Below are 17,093 nucleotides of genomic sequence, written 5' to 3'. Positions count from 1 at the left end.
TCTTTTCGGCCGAACAAGTCAAAACTTCGGTTAGAGGGTTTTAACTTTTGGTTTGGGGGTCCGGTTGATTTTAATGTTCCGTTTGAGGCAATTTTGAGAATTTGTTACAAATGGACATTGTTGTTTGAAAAAATTGAAAATGTGCTTATTGGAATTCAATCCAACTACGGAGATTACTTGACCAATATCGGCAAGGAAAGTGAACTAGATATGTCTAAATTTGTAGAATTCAACCCTGATAATGAAATTAGCCGTTTCGCAACTGCTGCTGCTTCTTATGACTTTAAATTTACCGCTAATCCAACTTCAGCTAAAAAATCTCAAAGATCAAGAATGTTTTCCTTAACTTCTTCACCAGGCAAAGATAATTCTTCCAGAAGAAGAAGTACTTTTGGCAATTTGGGACACAGATTAACATCTGGATCTACAAATTCAGCCAATGATTTGATGAATGACGAATTTTCAGATTCAACAAATAACATTTCCTTGAAATCAAAGAAGCAACCTGGTAAGTTGAAATCCACAGTTGGCTCAATCTTTGGAAGAAATAAATTGAAGAATAAAAAGAACCAATCAAGCACCAAATTAGATGATGATTCATTCGATGAAGCATTAGAAACACCTCAAAGACCATTGTCTAGAAGCGGCCGTCGTGCTACCACCGATTCCATCAAACCAGAATTATTCAATAGAAGTAGTGGTCTAAGTTCTGATAATCTGAGAAGAACAGAAAAACGTGATACAATGACTTCACAACTTTCTCGTGGCTCAAGCGCACAGGGAATTTCTGACCCATTTTACAGTACAACATCTCCAAATATTAATCAACCTTTATCAACACCTGCTTCTCCTTCTCAGGTTATGCCACCAATGAGAAGTGCTACCACTTCTTCCTCATATGCCCCAATGTCAATGGTGCAAGCACCATTGCAACCTAAGCCTAGACAAACATTAACAAACTCTTCTCTGGGCCAAGTAAATGCAATTTCAAGTATTCCAAATACCAATTATATTAGGGGAACAACTCCTACACTTCCACCAGCTAGAAAGGATGCCGTTGGAAACTCCTTGTTACCTCCAACAACATATCAACAACCTGTCACTTTAGCAAACAATTTGCAAACCCAAATAACTGGTGAATTAAAGACATTAGAACCTCAATCTGTTGACCAACATAATGCTGTTACTGGTCAATCACAATTTCAACACTCTTCATTAGAAAATGCTGTATTTGGTTTAAATGCTAGTGTTGCTGAGGTAATAAATGCGACATATAAAGATGGTTTACCTATTGAAGCTAATTTGGTTGGTGAAGTCGCATTAACCTATATAGGAAACCAAGCTGTCAGCGCCACACCTCCAATTAGTATTAACTTAAAAGTTAACAATGCTTCTAAGTTTGAAAAGGTGATCTTAAACCATTCATTTCTGGAACGTGTATCTGCTGAGGAATTTAAACTAAATCCACAATTTATCAATTCCAGAACTTTAGGTGCCCTTAAATATTCCATGAAAACAATGGTGACCCCTGTTACTATTCTCCCAGTTTGGAATTATGAACCTCACCAAGCTAGTGTAATTCTTACAATTAAAATGTCTCCAACTGTTCCAACAAATATCCAACACCTTGTTTTGGAAGATTTTATTGTTTATGTCTCCATTGATAATGCCAATGCGACAAGCGCACTATCTAAACCACAAGGTACCTTCAGCAAGGAAAAGAGAAGAATCACCTGGAGATTTAATGAACCATTAGTATTGCCAAGAAACGGTGAACAAAGATTAATTGCTAGATTCATGACTGATGGCATTGCCAAAGAGGCACATAACGGGGTTCAAGTGAAGTTTTCCGTCAAAGATTCTTCTTCAATACAGTTGGGTAGTGGTATCTTATTGCAAGATCAAGAAATGGATGAAAACAATCCATTCGGAGGAGCATGGAAACCTGTTAATAGTACAAGAATATTGAATGCAGGGACATATTGTAATAGTGCTTTTTAATCGAGTTTTAAAAGGGTCAGAAGTATGAGTTCATGAACAATTTTAAGATTTTGAAACCTGCTAATTTTAAGATTAATAATAAAAATAATAATCATAATAATAAAAAAAAAACATTCTGTAATTTATATTGGTGTATCTATTAATAACTGGTAGTGTCGGTAACTTTTGATACCCCTTTTGTTGTACTACCATTTCAATTCATTCTATAGTGTATTATATATCTCTATTGGTATTATATCAGTACTATTTTTTATTATGTATAAGACAAAAATTTAAAGCTGAAATTTTATTGTATTAAGAAGTGATAGTTAGAAGGATAGAAGAAGATAGAAAAATGAATCAGTTGAAGGTCAGTTTGTGAATATCATTACTCTGGAGGTAGTTAATTAGCTAGTTATCTTGCTTATTTGGATATTTTTTTTAAGGAAATACACTAGCTTCTAGAATTTGATTAATAATTTTAGCTTTAATCAGCAGATAAAGAAGATAATAGGAACAATGTCATTGCCAAAAGCAGTTTATTCATCAAGAGATATCGAAGAGAAGTTGTTTACTGTAGATCCTAATAATTCTAGATACCAGACAACTAATGGTAAGACTACAGGGCCAAGTGAATGGGTTTTGAATGCTGGTCAAGTGGATGTTGACAGACCTTCCGACCCAAGAGTTAAAGATGATGTATCTGGGGAATTGACATACTTAAGTAAACTGAGAACCAATTTGACTGGTCTACAGGATGATATAAATGAATTTTTAACAGATCAGATGGAATTAGCTAAGAAGAAGAGAATAAAGAATGAGAAGAGGGAAATGCAAGAGCAAGAAAAGAGAATAGATGACGAGATCAATGAGTTACTGGATGGTGGTGATGGAGAAGAAGAAGAAGATTAAAATTCATCATGAAATACTCATGACTTTACTAGCATTAAATCTCAACCGTGATTTTCTTTACAGAGATTGTATAGGCTACGATGCCTAACGTTATATAATTTATTTTAGGGCAATGAAGATACATACTTAATATTTATACAACAAAGTGAGATTAGAAATCTGGCATTACAAATAAATACAACGTTTAAAATCTAAAAGGTGCATCCCCCCTTTAAAAACCTTACGATAAGACTATTGTCTCTGATTCAAATGTATCATATTACTTGTTTATTGAATCATCAGAACTTGAAATGATAGATTATATATTAAATATTGATCATCAACCATTATAGGTAAGGGAGAAAATCTAACAGTAACAAAATATGGCCTATAATATAGTTGGCTGATGTATCCTTTATTTTCTATTACTCTGTGTCATACGTAATATACGTCAGCGAGGCTTATGGCATCTATTCTAAAATAATAAACTTTATCATCCAGATTTAATGCAAGGTGAAAAGTACAGATCGGGCTCCTCGAGAACGATGTTAATTAGTTCTTCTGAAGCTGATCATCTATAATAGTTATTTATATGAATTTAAAATCGACTTCCAAGGATAATATTTAAAGTTATCAAGTTTTTAATATAAACGACTGTTGGACTGCATATCATCTGATTTTTTAATACGATGAGAATGCTAATGACATGACACCAGATTCTTCGACAATTCTAATATAATAATAACTATTAAAAACAAAAAGCTAATGCTAGACAATTTCAATCATAGTCTTTGAAGCACATTAATTGACGTTGCTATACATATGTGATATTAAGGTGCTATTATCGATAATAGTTTTAGTCCAATAACCCATCTGTTGTTAGAGTACCCCCTTCCGCCAGAACATAATTCTGTATCCTCTTTCAAAGTAACTCAACGACTGAGCAGAGTTAAATGAATGTAATCGATTTCATAGATGAACCTTCTTTGAAACTTCAAATTGCCAAAATTTAAACTTTGCTCATCCCTTATAAATCAAGAAGGAACGATATAATAATTTCAACTGGCAGATGAGTTGAAACTAACCTCCAAGTGATTGCGATCACAATAGATAGGAAATGTAGGATCATTGTTTAGTTTACAACTGTGCTTGCTTGTTCCATTGCTGTCATTGAAAATATTTTCGAAAATACGTGGGACGCGTAAACCTTAAACTATAATTATAATTTAAGGTTTACGCGTCTGAAAAATTTCATGTAATTTACTTAATTGGTAATAAGCAAATTAAAGTAAGGTTATTATTTTATTCCAAGTTCGAAGACCTGTTTTAGTTAACATTTGCTGTTACTTTAATAGTAAATTGCAGTTTTTACAGTTTGATTGTGGAGATGAATTTTTCATTTGACATCTCTTCAATATTACTAACAATTTTTTTTTAAAAGTTTATTGAATTAAGTTCAAAAAACTACAATCACATATAATATTAAAAGATATTTCGACAACTCTTATCATTGATAAATCCATTAAAGTGGAGGATACACAAGATAATTTGGTTGTCTGTATAGTTCCAAGGGTAAAAAAGGCAGACGAGAAGAAATTGTGATAATGAGGGACCGTCTGAGGGTGAAAGAGATGGAATACATGTCGCAACTGAAGCAGTTGCTGGCAATTTGTGAAACGTTCAAAGGCAATGGTTCCTCTAGATTAGACCCAATGATGAATGTCAGTTGTCAAACTGATATCATTGCAAATTCATTGAGATTAATACTAGTCAAATATTCTTCATTGCCATTTTATTCTGATGCTTCATTAGATTTTACTGCATTGTTATCCGATTTATTGGAAGACAGATCATTATTAGATCAATATAGGTTAGTTTTGTTTACTGCAATTGATTTGATATTGAATGAAAACATTTCTCTCTTTAGAATAGAATCTCATCCCCAGTTCGTAACCTGCATTATTAATATTTATTCTAGAATCATTGAATATTCTTCTCTAGCGCTCAATTCTTCTGATGAGTTTATATCTTTGCAGAAAGAGTTTCAGTATTTATTCTCTACAAAGTACGAGAATTTAGATTCAAATTTATTAAAATTTAACAACGTTCACGATTTGCATTCATTTTCAAATGGTCTAGTTTCTTCCTTTCCAGTTAGATTGAATGAGATTGTCAATAGAGGTTACTTTATACTTTCAATTGAGAAACTAAATTATAAAAAGATACCTGTAGAAATTTTCCAGCTCTCAAATGGTCACTTGGCCATATTTAAAGTTGACTCAGAATATATCCCTAGTGACAAAAATGATATTCTTTCGAATTTACTAAACAGCAAATTTCAGATTCTTAACGTTGGAAGGTCATTGTTATTTCCATTTTTAAGGAAGAATGACTTGGTTATAACCAATTTATTAACAGGTGGATGTATTCTAAAGACTAAAGTTGGAAATAATATCGAGTTACACATTCAATCTATTAGCGAATTAGAATGGAATAAATACTGGAACCTATATTTCCATAAATTATTCGATGAAGACAACATTTTACAAATTGATGATACAATAATTACAACTTCGACCTTAAACAAATCAACTCATCATTTGCAGTCCTTCAAAATTAAATATGATGAAATCACCAAGCTAAGACCAGAAAACACAACAGGGTTGGCCATCCAAGCACCCGCTGCCAGGTCTCTCAAAGTTAAAGGGTTAGATAATAATGTTTCTAATTTACAAAAATCGATGTTACATCGCTCAAAGCCGTTGACAGGTTCTCTATCGTCATTAATTGTAGATGAGATGAAATTTCAGAAGTCATATACAACCGAGGATTTAAGTAAAACTAATAACAACATCTCAGGTGTAGATGCCGGAATTTCAATCGAAAACGAGATTAAGAATTTCAGACTATCTGATAATAATACAACTGATGCTATCAATAACAAACAAACTAGCCTTTTGAGCGCATCGAACAAAAATTCACCAGAGAAGGTGAATGAAGTGTCTGATGTTGATAGTATTATATCCGAATTATTAGATGAAAATGAAGCAGGATTGATTTCTGAACAAAATATAGAAGCATCTATAACAAGCAGTCCAGAATACATCCCTTCATTTTATAAGAAGAAATCCTCATCTTTACTAAGTGTATTTGCAAAGAATAAGAGTAAGAATAAAACTAGAAAGCTTCAATCTAGTGACAACATATTGGACAATAACTCTCCAATTTTTGGTAGCTCAACTAGTTCATCACTTTTTCATACCGAGGAGGGAACTGGTACCTTAAACCCTGATCCAGAGTTGATGACATCTTCCGTATCTTCCAAATACAATTCAGAGCTTACGGATTCTAATCAAGACTATTTCGAAGTTCCTGATCAATTTAGAAAAACTTCATCTAATACAGTTTTTGAAGCTGATGGCGTTAAATTATCAAGTTGGACAGGGAAAGGTTGGTCACAATTGGGCAACAATTCCAATAGCCTGTCAATTATAGAAATTATAAAGAACAATTATGCTTTAGTTCTGACATGTAATGAGGATACTAAATATGGAAATAATGGGATATTGATTTGCAAAATATCTGCGTCTTGGAAGTGCATGAGATCAACTGCCCAAGATATACAATTCACAATATTAGGAGGTAATATTGTTTCCAGCATTATACCAATACAGGAGAAGAACTTATTTAGTATAAGGTACACGATGGCTGAAGGGCTAATAAATGTTTTAAGTCACTGTATGAGAGGAAATTTGCCAATCTCAAACACAGTTTCTACTTTATCTAGTTCTACTACTGCTGGAACACTTTCAACTGCAAACTCATCATACTTCGATAGTAATTCATCAACTGTCAGCAACTCTTTTTCTAATTTATCGGAATTGGGAGCATATGATGAAGGAGTGAAAGTTTCAAAAAATACTAAGGACTATAAGACATCTCTACTTTTGCCATCTATCAGAGTAAAATATCATCAACAAACTAGTGATAATTACTGGAAGGCAATGGGTACAGGCAATGTAAACATATACTCCCAAGAATATCAAAAAGTAAAAATTGCATGTAAGTTTGAGATAACTTATGTTGATTCTAATAACCGGAAAGAAAAGAAATCTTCAACGTTTGTTAGTTACCTGCACAAAATTAATAAAGTTGGTAGAACAGGTATTTCTTTAACCGACTTTGCAACTAATAATTGTCAATTGTTGGAATTTCAAAATCAAATTGTTGCCGATCAAGTATTCAAATTACTTTTCCAATGAATTATGGACACCCAATCCCTCTAATATTTAATGACCGTGACATTATTGCTGCATATTTAAAAGTTTACTACAATGCATAAAAATAATTATAGAGATAAGAATAAACGAAATATTTATCAAATTTTAATAATATAATATAATATAATATAATATAATATAATATAATATAATATAATATAATATAATATAATATAATATAATATAATATAATATAATATAATATAATATAATATAATATAATATAATATAATATAATATAATATAATATAATATAATATAATATAATATAATATAATATAATATAATATATACAAGGACAATTATATACAATAATGATATACTGTTTTAAGCATTGTAAGCCACAACAGCTGCTGCATTTACATTTCTTCTAATATCACGTTTATCGACATCGTGAGTATCTTCAACTTCCCCCCATCTATCAACCTGATGAATGGTTTCTAATGTAGCGTATCTAACTATATCTTCAACATTATATTCTAATGCCAACTTATTAACACTGTTGGACTTTCCTTGCAATAATAAGATACCACAGATGAAAGATTTAGTAGTCAAAACAATCTTTTCAAAGATTGCTAAATCCCAATAAGATAAGCTTTCTAAATATTTTTTAGCAGCCTCTTTGGTATTTAAATCCTGTTGATTACCTCTTAATCCATGTATATCAGCATCCAAAATATTTAATTTTATTGGATCATTTGCAAACTCAGTTAAGAAATTTTCAATCGAATCAATTACAGGTAAGTATAATTTATTCTGCTCTTTCCTTAGAGCACCTTCAAATTCTGACGCTGGAGAAAATACTAGTAATGTATCAGTGTCAAGATAACGCAATAGATCATTAATAATTTTATTACGATCACCATTGAACTTAACAATATCGTCTAAATTACCGTTTTTATTAACTGCCTCTAAATCAATGCAACGAGAAGTCAAAGAGGTCAATGGCAAGGAATATTTCTTAATCGATAAGTTTGGTAAGTTTTTCCATTCATTACTTAACATCAATGCCAACATTTTCTTATTTTTATCAACAGCCAATAAGTTCCCCATCGGCGTATTAATAGTCTTAGAATCCAATTGTATTAAATACTTCCCTGAAGTTTCATCATAATGGTAACTTACTTTATCCCAGAATTTGGTCAATGTCTTTGACAAACGGTTAGTTTCAGTCTTCTTATTATTTTCAATCGTTGTATCAATACCAAAAGGTTGTGCAGTACCAGTATCATTAGTAGCAGTTGCAGCGGATTTCAAGACAATAGAAGAAACATGGTAGTTTCTAACCTTCCATACCACCTTAAGTTTATTAAAATTGTATACTGATTTTGAATATCTACCTAACATCGAGCTCATGAAGTCCTCTAAAGTTGAAACTTCCCTCTAATCAATAATTCTTTCTTGAATATCTCTGAATCAGATTTTATCTAGTGTAATGAATATTTAAATACTTAAATTAACTTTTTCATGTGGAGAAGAGACAAGATATTTTAAAAAGTAAAGGAAAGTAAAATGAAGTTTAATTATTAGTTTATTACAATTTAAAGAACAGATGTACCTGGTGACCTATTGATCATAGGTTTTTGTTCTTATGTTAAATAAGTTATGTTATATTCTTTATTTGATTTTATTATATTTTATCTTTTTTTATTAGACCTTTGAAATATATTTATCTATGCTGACCAATATCTATAGAGTTGTGGAGCTTCGATAGAGACTGGTTTGATGTTATCTTCGATGTTACCGATGTCTTCAGTTGCATCTGTAGCATCTTTCTCCAGTTTAGCAGGGTTTGGACCGATACTTAATGTTGGTGGTTCCTGCAGCATCTCTTTAATTTCTGAAATTTGAGTTTTCAGGTTATCGCTATCTTCACCAAGCTCTAGAAGCTCTACAACTTCATTAAGCTTATTATATACAGTATTGGAATGTTTTGTAATTGTTAATCTTTGTAATAATACATCTTCTTGTTGCTTTTGTAAAGATTTCTTTTCTAATTCTAGAGCTCTTTCACAATTACTTAAGAATTTTAGTTTTTGATCAATCTTTTGCAGTTGAACTTCCACTAATTGGTTTGTTATTGAATTTAATTGCCTCTCCTCGTTATTTGCAAATATATGTGATCTTAATCCAACAGACGAAAGTGCAATTTCAGAACCTTCTTTTGCATTATTTTCTTGAGGGTATTTTTTCAATTCGTCATCATCAAAGCTTTGAATAGCTCTTTGAGTCATGCTCTTAACTATTCTAGGATCAACCAATCCAACTAAAAAGGCAATTGTAGATAATACTGGGTTGTCAGACTTAGAAAATGGTAAATGTGGAGCATACTTCAAAGGACCTAAATCGTTCGAAGCACCATTTCCGCTAGAACCATGTAGGTACTTATCTTCAATCGGTAATTGCAAAAACTTTAAAATACAGTGCTCTGGTGATTTTGTTCCAACTTCTTTCGCCACTTTATACCAATTTGCACCATTTTTTTGAATACCATTTAACAATTTCTTGAGTTCATCTTTTGTCCATTCAATGCCTTCTTCATTCATTTCATTATTTTTGCCACTTTCTTCTAAAATTCTAGGTCTTTTTGTTACTGGCTGTAAAGATTCTAATCCGGATTTTGTTTCGTTATTACCACTTTCCAATTTAGCATCTGTTAACGTACGTTTCTTATCACCATTGTTTCCCTGTTCTTCCATTTCCTCATATTTTCTTTTACTATCATTCAAATATTTAGATAAGCCTGACGATTCATCTGATATATCCATCATTTTCTTTAGTTTTGACATATCCGGGAGCTGCACGGATGGTTTGTAACTTTCAAATGGAAACAATCCCCTTGGTGCATCATGTTTTACTGAATATTCTGCTGTTAATGGAGGTTCAACATTCTTAGGTAATAACCTTGAGTCAACTTGATAGTTAATTAAACCCCATTTCATTAAAAATCTATGGATTCTGAATAACGCAGCCGCATCCCCAGATATATTTCTTCTAGCTGCGGTCACAGTAAAGTACTCGTTAGGATTAATCCTGTATGTATTAACCATAAAATTACGACACTTGACATATACTTGAGGTGTTTTTGATGGGATTCTATTTGTGAAGTATTCAGGCAACGAGTTTTTTTCAATCGGATGTATTTTGTTCAAATCAAACCACTTACTGTAACTTGGGATAACAATTTCATGAGATTGTGGTATGTATAAGTTTTTATCTTCTTCATTGATATCCGAATCAAGAGATTTTTGATTAGAATTCATATCATATTTCAGTTTCTCGTTAGTAAAATTCTCTGTTACCGTTTCTGAACTTTGGTTATCCACATTCTGGCCTTCATTGCTTTCAATATTTTTAAATGATTCAGTATCATCAATATCCATTTTTGCATCATCATGAACTATATTACCAGCATTATTCGTATCAGTCGTTAAGCTTTCGGTAGGTTTATCTACTGTGCTTGATTCTGTGTTTTCCGAATTTTTAACGTTTGACTCAGACCCATTCTGCTCTGCAGATGATTTTTCTTCATCACCATTATATGATATTTTCATTTTATCTTCAGAACCCTTTATAGAAGCATTTCCCTCACTTGCATCAACCTCTCTTATATCTGGAGAAGATACATTCTTTATAGCTAGGGAACCATTTTCCACTTCATTTGTAATGATTTTTTGTTGAAGTTCTGGATCCTTTCTTCCTTCATCTTCATTTTCAGCTTTTTCATTTTCACTTATATCCAACTTGCCTGAATTTTCATCTATTAAATCATCATTATGAGGTTCCTTTTCGGAATTTTCACCAGATTTTGAATCATCATTTTCTACATGAGTTGTTGTTGTTGTATATTGTTGAAGCGATGTAGTAACTTGATTTGAAAAACTGGTCATCGATGCAGATTGCAATAGTTCTGAATTTGGGATAGCACTATCTGTCTCGCCAGATGTATCAAAAGTATCCTGGTTATTTTGTAAATTCAAATCAATTTGATTTTCACCTTCTTGCTCTTCATTTATTTCGGATTCAACGTCAGGGATTTTGTCAACCATATCATCGATCAGAAACTCATCATTTTTTGTATTAGGAGACTGAAGATTGATATCAGTTTCTAATTCATTTTTATCATCGTTTTGAAATCCAAGTTGGGAATTAGTGGTAACTTCAACATCAGGATCATTCTTACTTTCTAGATGTGCTTCATTTTGGTCTCCTGTTTCAGTTATGCTATTTCCATCAACAGGGGATTTAACCGACATGTCACGTTCTGCATCATTGATTGATTCCAAATTGTCCTTGGTTTCTAGTTCCGTTCCATTCAAGTTTGATTCTTCCTGTTTATCATTTGTTTCTGATTCATTTAGTTCCGAATCTTGTTTGATATTTAGATCTTCGTTTAATAATTCACTCTCTTCTTTACTTGGAGCTTCACTTTGTTCTGTACTTGGGAGTTCAATTTGCTCTTCAGTTGGGAGTCCAGTTTGATCTTCAGTTGGGAGTCCAGTTTGATCTTCAGTTGGGAGTTCATTTTGATCTTCAGTTGGGAGTTCATTTTGTTCTTCACCCGGTAATTCGTCATCTTCTTTTCTTGGGAGTTCAGTCTGTTTTTCACCAGGTAATTCACTTTTTTCTTCACTTGGGAGTTCACCCTGTTCTACACCCTGTTCTACACCCCGCTCTAAACTCTGCTCTAAACTCTGATCTAAACTCTGATCTAAACTCTGATCTAAACTCTGATCTAAACTCTGCTCTAAACTCTGCTCTTTACTTTGTTCTTCACTTTGTTCCTCACTCTGTTCCTCACTCTGTTCTTCACTTTGCTCTTCTTCGCTCTGTTCTTCACTTAGCAGGTCACTTGGCTCGTTACTAGGTTCTTTACTTGCTTCGCTTTTGTCGATACTATTATCAGCATTAGCTTCTTCATTTTGAATTATTCCTGACTCATTTTCTTGTTCGTTTCCATCATCTTTTAATGCTGGATCCTCTCGATGAGTATCATTCGGAACCAAATTTCCATCTATATTTTCTGAAGTGTCTTTATTGCTATCTGTAGGTATATCGATATCATCTGTATTTGGAATCAATGCATCTTCCAATTGTAACTCATCGTCAACTATACTGTTTGAAATTGGTGAATTATTATTATCATCACTGTTTTTAATAGGGTTTTCATCACCGTTTAAAGGGTTTCCTAGCAAGTCATCTTTCAAAATACCATCGAATAAGTCACTCTGGTCGTTAAAGAGATCGTTATTATCATCATTATCATCGATGTTTGGTTCATGGTTATCAGATAACGACAACATCAAATCCTCATCAAGTTTGTCGATATCCATGATTGAAACAACAAAGCAAAAATGTTAGAGTATTCGACTGCCTTTTTCACAATAGATTCCTTTTAACTATAAAGAGAGTAATTAGAAAATAATCAGTATCCCGTAATCAAAATAAACTAAATCTAGCCGCAACAGAACCTCCATGAATAGCTTTAAGCTTCCAAATTAACTTAATTTTAATCTATTCAATTAGGTTAATTTACAATAATAACAATAATTACAATTATGTTAACTAACAACATAAAAGAAATTACCGAAAAAAACAAAGGAAATCGACATATACCTAATAGAAATAAAAAGTAAGGAAGAAAAGAAGGAAGGAAGAAAGTGCTAAGAGCAATAACCAAAAAAATAAAACAAAATTAGATGAGCCAAAATTTTAATTTTTTAACAAAAAAAAAAAAAAAAAAAAAAAAATGTCATCATTACCAACGAGTTACCCTCACACAACAACAAAAATACAAAACACCAATCATTAAGTACGTGGAATCACATGTCCTATCATTATGAACGTAAATTGACAGGCAAGGCTACTTAGGATAGTCAATAGCGGCAAATGTGAAGATCTCAAAACAGGCAAAGAACCGCCAAACCTCAGATTGGAATGATGTTATTCCATACACGTTGAATATATATTTCCAATACCATTGATCATAAATAACAGCCTTGTTCTCTAAAACACCTTGCTTTCTCAAACCCCAATATCTTGTTTCCTTTCCCTTTCCCTTTCACCTTGTCTTAAAATCTGACATGTAAAAGAAAGAAACTGTTTTTCAAATTTACTTCACTTTATATACTCGAGGGGGGGAGGGAATTTTCATTCGGCAAAAGATGCCACAAAGACAATCCGAATACAAGAAGGTCGGCGGTAAACTGGATGTGCATCCCCTTGCTCTCTAAAGAAACCGATCAGTCAATGAGTCCGTTGTATTCAGTTAAACCCAATGAATTTCCGTCGATTAATCTATTTAATAGAAATTCTATTTATTGATATAGATACCTTCTTCCATCTTTGAATAAACCTTCAAGAACTGACGTTTTCTCTGGTCCAGCCTTACTTCAGTGCTCTTATTAATTCAAAAATGGCCCAGTCGACCTGGTGCCACGTAGGATATGATAGAAGTCACGTGGTGAAGAGAGGGTAAAAAAATGGATTATTTCATATATCCCATTGCTGACCTCCCTAGTATTTAGTAGAGTCATAGGGAGAGGAGTGAGTTGGAAACAAAAATGATAGTGAGAGAAACATGACAATTTATGGTATGATATAATACGATATGATCTGATATAAATTTCCTTGCTGCTCTGTCACTAGATATGTATGTACCTTCACCCATATTACGATCCTGGCGCAGTTTAAAACATATCTGCAACTGTTGAATTTCGTATGAAGGTACCTACACCTAAAATAGTACATACAGTTTTTTTTCATCTCATCGTTTACGAAAGGAGTACGCTCGTTATTCTTATTCCCATATAGTCAACATCATTTTTGCTAATATAGCAGAATACTGAATATAAAAATGATTTGATCCATTTGATATAGCACTATAAATATTAAATAACATTTATTAAATCTGTGATTCTGGGAACCAGTCGTTCAGATCAAATACATTTATATATATACATATAGATATATTCAAGGATCTGTCGAAATCATTAGCTATGAGATCACTATATCTAATTTTTTGTTTCCTGCTCTCCTTCGCTGTAGCAGATGTTGGTCTTTTTCAGCCTGCAGCTAATGCTCAATTTCAACCTGATTCAAATGGTCAAGTGTCTATAGAAATTTCCTGGATAGATAATTTAGCTTATCCTTATATGAGCAATTTTACTTCTTTTACTTTCACTTTAAATAATGGTAATAATACCGATATTTTAAAAGTAAAAACTTTAGATGATAAAATCACACCAGATCAATTAACGGTTAAGAGTGAAGGTAGGTTCCCTAAGTATTCTTACACAGTTACCTTCGATAAATCCATTACTGGTAATGGTCAATTTTTTATTCAAGTATATGGTCTTGTTCCAGGTCAAGGTAATACTATCCATTATACACATAGATTTTACCTAGCAGGGATGTCAGGTGTTAATACTGTTACCTACATCGGTACTACCGAGCCAATTCCTCAAACATCTATTGTAACGATGACTACCTCAGTTGCTACCATTAATTCAGCATCCTTTACTGTACCTTACGCCCAACAAACTGGTATATCAAGATTTGCACCTATGCAGACTCCTCCAGTCTCTAAGGTTACTGCAACTTCGTGGTCCAGAAGATTTGCTACTAGTGCAGTTACCTACTTTACAACTGCTATCCATTCCTTACAGCAAGAAACTACAATTACTGAAGGTTGGAGTGGAGTTTTTACTTCCGACTACAATTATGCAACTCCAGCTGATTTCCCTTCAAACAATGGTGGTTGGTACGCTCCTTCTTCCAGACTATCTTTATCAGCAAGAAAGGTCAATTATAGAAAAGTTTAGTTATTATCATGGTTTGGACACTAAACTATCATTCAGAGAGATATTATTCAATTAGAATTTTTACAACAAAATATATACCTATATAAATAAAATTATATATTTAGATCTATAACAATAGATTAATCATTATGAGTTATTAGAATTTTTTGGTCAACTTTATTAAGTATACCTGTATATGATAAAGTGAAATTAAATGAAGTTGTATTATTATTTTTTAGTTTCAAGTTTGTAATGGAAATCTAACTCACTTGAATCGTCCACTTCAGTAGTCGTAGTAACATTACTTTTCTTACTTGGCGAACAATTTTGATATTCTTCTTCACCACGGTAGACAGTGACATCATCATCGAATATTTCTACTTCCTTCTCAAGTTTATTTATAGATTTAGTGTCATTTGGTGTTCTCGAATCCATCAGTTGCGCTGGAATAAATTCAACGACGTCTTCACTGTAAATATCTTCATAATCCAAATCCTCTAACTCACTCCATCTTCTATTTCTCCTTATATTATCCATTTTTTTTGTATCAAATGGTATCTTGTAATCTACATATATCCTACTATTTTCAATTGGAGTCCTTGTAGTGAATGCATACATTTCTTCATCCATTTTTTCTTCACCACTTGATGATGACATATATTCTGTGCTGAAATCATCTTTTGCAGTAGAAAGTTGACCAAGCAATTTAGCCACACGGTTGTCCTTGTGTGTTTTAACAAATCCTTTGAAGAAGTCAACAATGAATCCCAGTTTGACGGTGTACAAGAATCTTTCATACATTTTCAATGCGTCTGAACCCAGGCCAAAGATAATAAAAACTAAGTAAGACATGACATCATAAATCCAAATGTTATACAATGGCTTACCAGGATCAAATTTAATTATTAAATGCCATGTAATATTTGAATGTACTCGATCGAAGTTGAAGTTACCACGAACAGATTCTAAATCGTGAGCAAAAGTATAAACTGACACTGGGAACATAACCAAAATGATAACAAAGCAAAAGATTAATAATCTGGCAAACCTTGTAAGATTAAGACCAGAATTGGTACAATGTAATATGTCTCGCACATCTTTACGTTTTCTATAAAAGACATATAAAACCAGACATGCATAGATGGTAGCAATTAATGACCAAATGAACATCCACATTGTATAAATAACTGTAGTGACCCAGGTGGGGGTAAGCAAATTTTGACAACCATTGTAACGTGCAATACCGAATCTATAAATTTGGACTATATAAGATAATCCCATCACACTAATTGGTGTCACTAAACTTATAGCTAAATCTTTTGCAATTTTTTGCCATGAGTTTAAATCTGGTAAGACAGCGTCAGCTTTCAAAATTGTATGCAAATTATAAATGATATTTGTAACAGCGCAAGAGATACCAACGTTGGCACCAATTTGCAATTTTATCATTATATCACACCAACCTCTACCATTCCATTTATTAGCGTAATCCTCTCCACTCCAAACTGCTGCATCTACAATAGATTTCAAATCCATCAGCAGCAACCATATAATCAATATAATAGCAGGAATATTTTTAGACTGTGTATGCCAAGCCAATGGAGGCAATAGCAACAAAAATGCAATTACTGATAACCCAATAATATTAGATTCTATTGACATTTCGGTAATGTGTATTCTTATGGATCATATATTTTCTAGTAAGGCCAAGGAAATAAAGAATCAACAACAAAAATAAACAATTCTATAAGAAACACATCAAGACAAAGGACAAGAATAATTTGAAGTCAGGATATATATATATATATATATCTATGCCCTCTAAAATTTCACTTCGAAGCATTTCAAATCAGCTTTGAATTATTCGAATAATATCTTGTTTATCTAAGTCATGCATGTTTTACAACGTTACTGAAACATTTAAATGATTTCAAATCTCATTAGCTGCCTTTTAGGAAATGTAATGGAATCTAATCAGCTTCTCCAGCACAACATTGTTCGAATCAGTCCTGGTTCTTATAATTTCGTTCAATTCGAACTCCACCAGTTTCCTAATTAGTGTCGCAATGAGTGTTGCGGTTCGGTTTTTGAAAATATCCTAAGGTTTGAAAAAGTGATTTGTACGATAGTTTCTTGGCAG

At 32.6% G+C, this 17,093-nt stretch overlaps 7 protein-coding genes across 7 annotated transcripts in view; 4 read left to right on the top strand and 3 right to left on the bottom strand.

The window, feature by feature from the left end:
* Kpol_2001p44 (uncharacterized protein) overlaps positions 1-2,001 on the top strand; it is a gene marked incomplete at both ends in the record, with an annotated part of 2,647 nt that extends 646 nt beyond the window's left edge. The window contains one exon of the mRNA XM_001646347.1: positions 1-2,001. Coding sequence (XP_001646397.1) covers positions 1-2,001 — 2,001 coding nt within the window.
* Positions 2,002-2,499: 498 nt separating this feature from the next.
* On the top strand, positions 2,500-2,892 carry GON7 (chromatin DNA-binding EKC/KEOPS complex subunit GON7; the record flags this gene model as incomplete). Its single annotated transcript, XM_001646346.1, has 1 exon — positions 2,500-2,892. One exon carries the CDS (start codon positions 2,500-2,502, stop codon positions 2,890-2,892), a length of 393 nt encoding a protein of 130 aa, XP_001646396.1.
* Positions 2,893-4,475: 1,583 nt separating this feature from the next.
* RBH1 (Rbh1p) lies at positions 4,476-7,133 on the top strand (the record flags this gene model as incomplete). Its single annotated transcript, XM_001646345.1, has 1 exon — positions 4,476-7,133. The coding sequence occupies one exon, from the start codon at positions 4,476-4,478 to the stop codon at positions 7,131-7,133; it is 2,658 nt and encodes an 885-aa protein (XP_001646395.1).
* Positions 7,134-7,478: 345 nt separating this feature from the next.
* On the bottom strand, positions 7,479-8,507 carry ATP12 (ATP synthase complex assembly protein ATP12; the record flags this gene model as incomplete). Its single annotated transcript, XM_001646344.1, has 1 exon — positions 7,479-8,507. The coding sequence occupies one exon, from the start codon at positions 8,505-8,507 to the stop codon at positions 7,479-7,481; it is 1,029 nt and encodes a 342-aa protein (XP_001646394.1).
* Positions 8,508-8,824: 317 nt separating this feature from the next.
* SWI3 (Swi3p) lies at positions 8,825-12,484 on the bottom strand (the record flags this gene model as incomplete). Its single annotated transcript, XM_001646343.1, has 1 exon — positions 8,825-12,484. The coding sequence occupies one exon, from the start codon at positions 12,482-12,484 to the stop codon at positions 8,825-8,827; it is 3,660 nt and encodes a 1,219-aa protein (XP_001646393.1).
* A 1,665-nt stretch (positions 12,485-14,149) lies between these two features.
* Positions 14,150-14,974, top strand: KRE9 (Kre9p; the record flags this gene model as incomplete). Its single annotated transcript, XM_001646342.1, has 1 exon — positions 14,150-14,974. One exon carries the CDS (start codon positions 14,150-14,152, stop codon positions 14,972-14,974), a length of 825 nt encoding a protein of 274 aa, XP_001646392.1.
* A 207-nt stretch (positions 14,975-15,181) lies between these two features.
* Positions 15,182-16,615, bottom strand: STE3 (Ste3p; the record flags this gene model as incomplete). The annotated part of the gene is made up of 1 exon (XM_001646341.1): positions 15,182-16,615. One exon carries the CDS (start codon positions 16,613-16,615, stop codon positions 15,182-15,184), a length of 1,434 nt encoding a protein of 477 aa, XP_001646391.1.
* Positions 16,616-17,093: the final 478 nt, after the last annotated feature.

Source organism: Vanderwaltozyma polyspora, genomic scaffold (assembly GCF_000150035.1).
Source record: "Vanderwaltozyma polyspora DSM 70294 KpolScaffold2001 genomic scaffold, whole genome shotgun sequence".
NCBI lineage: Eukaryota > Fungi > Ascomycota > Saccharomycetes > Saccharomycetales > Saccharomycetaceae > Vanderwaltozyma > Vanderwaltozyma polyspora.
The sequence above is the reverse complement of the archived record's forward strand: the minus strand, read 5'-3'. Positions and strand labels throughout refer to the sequence as shown.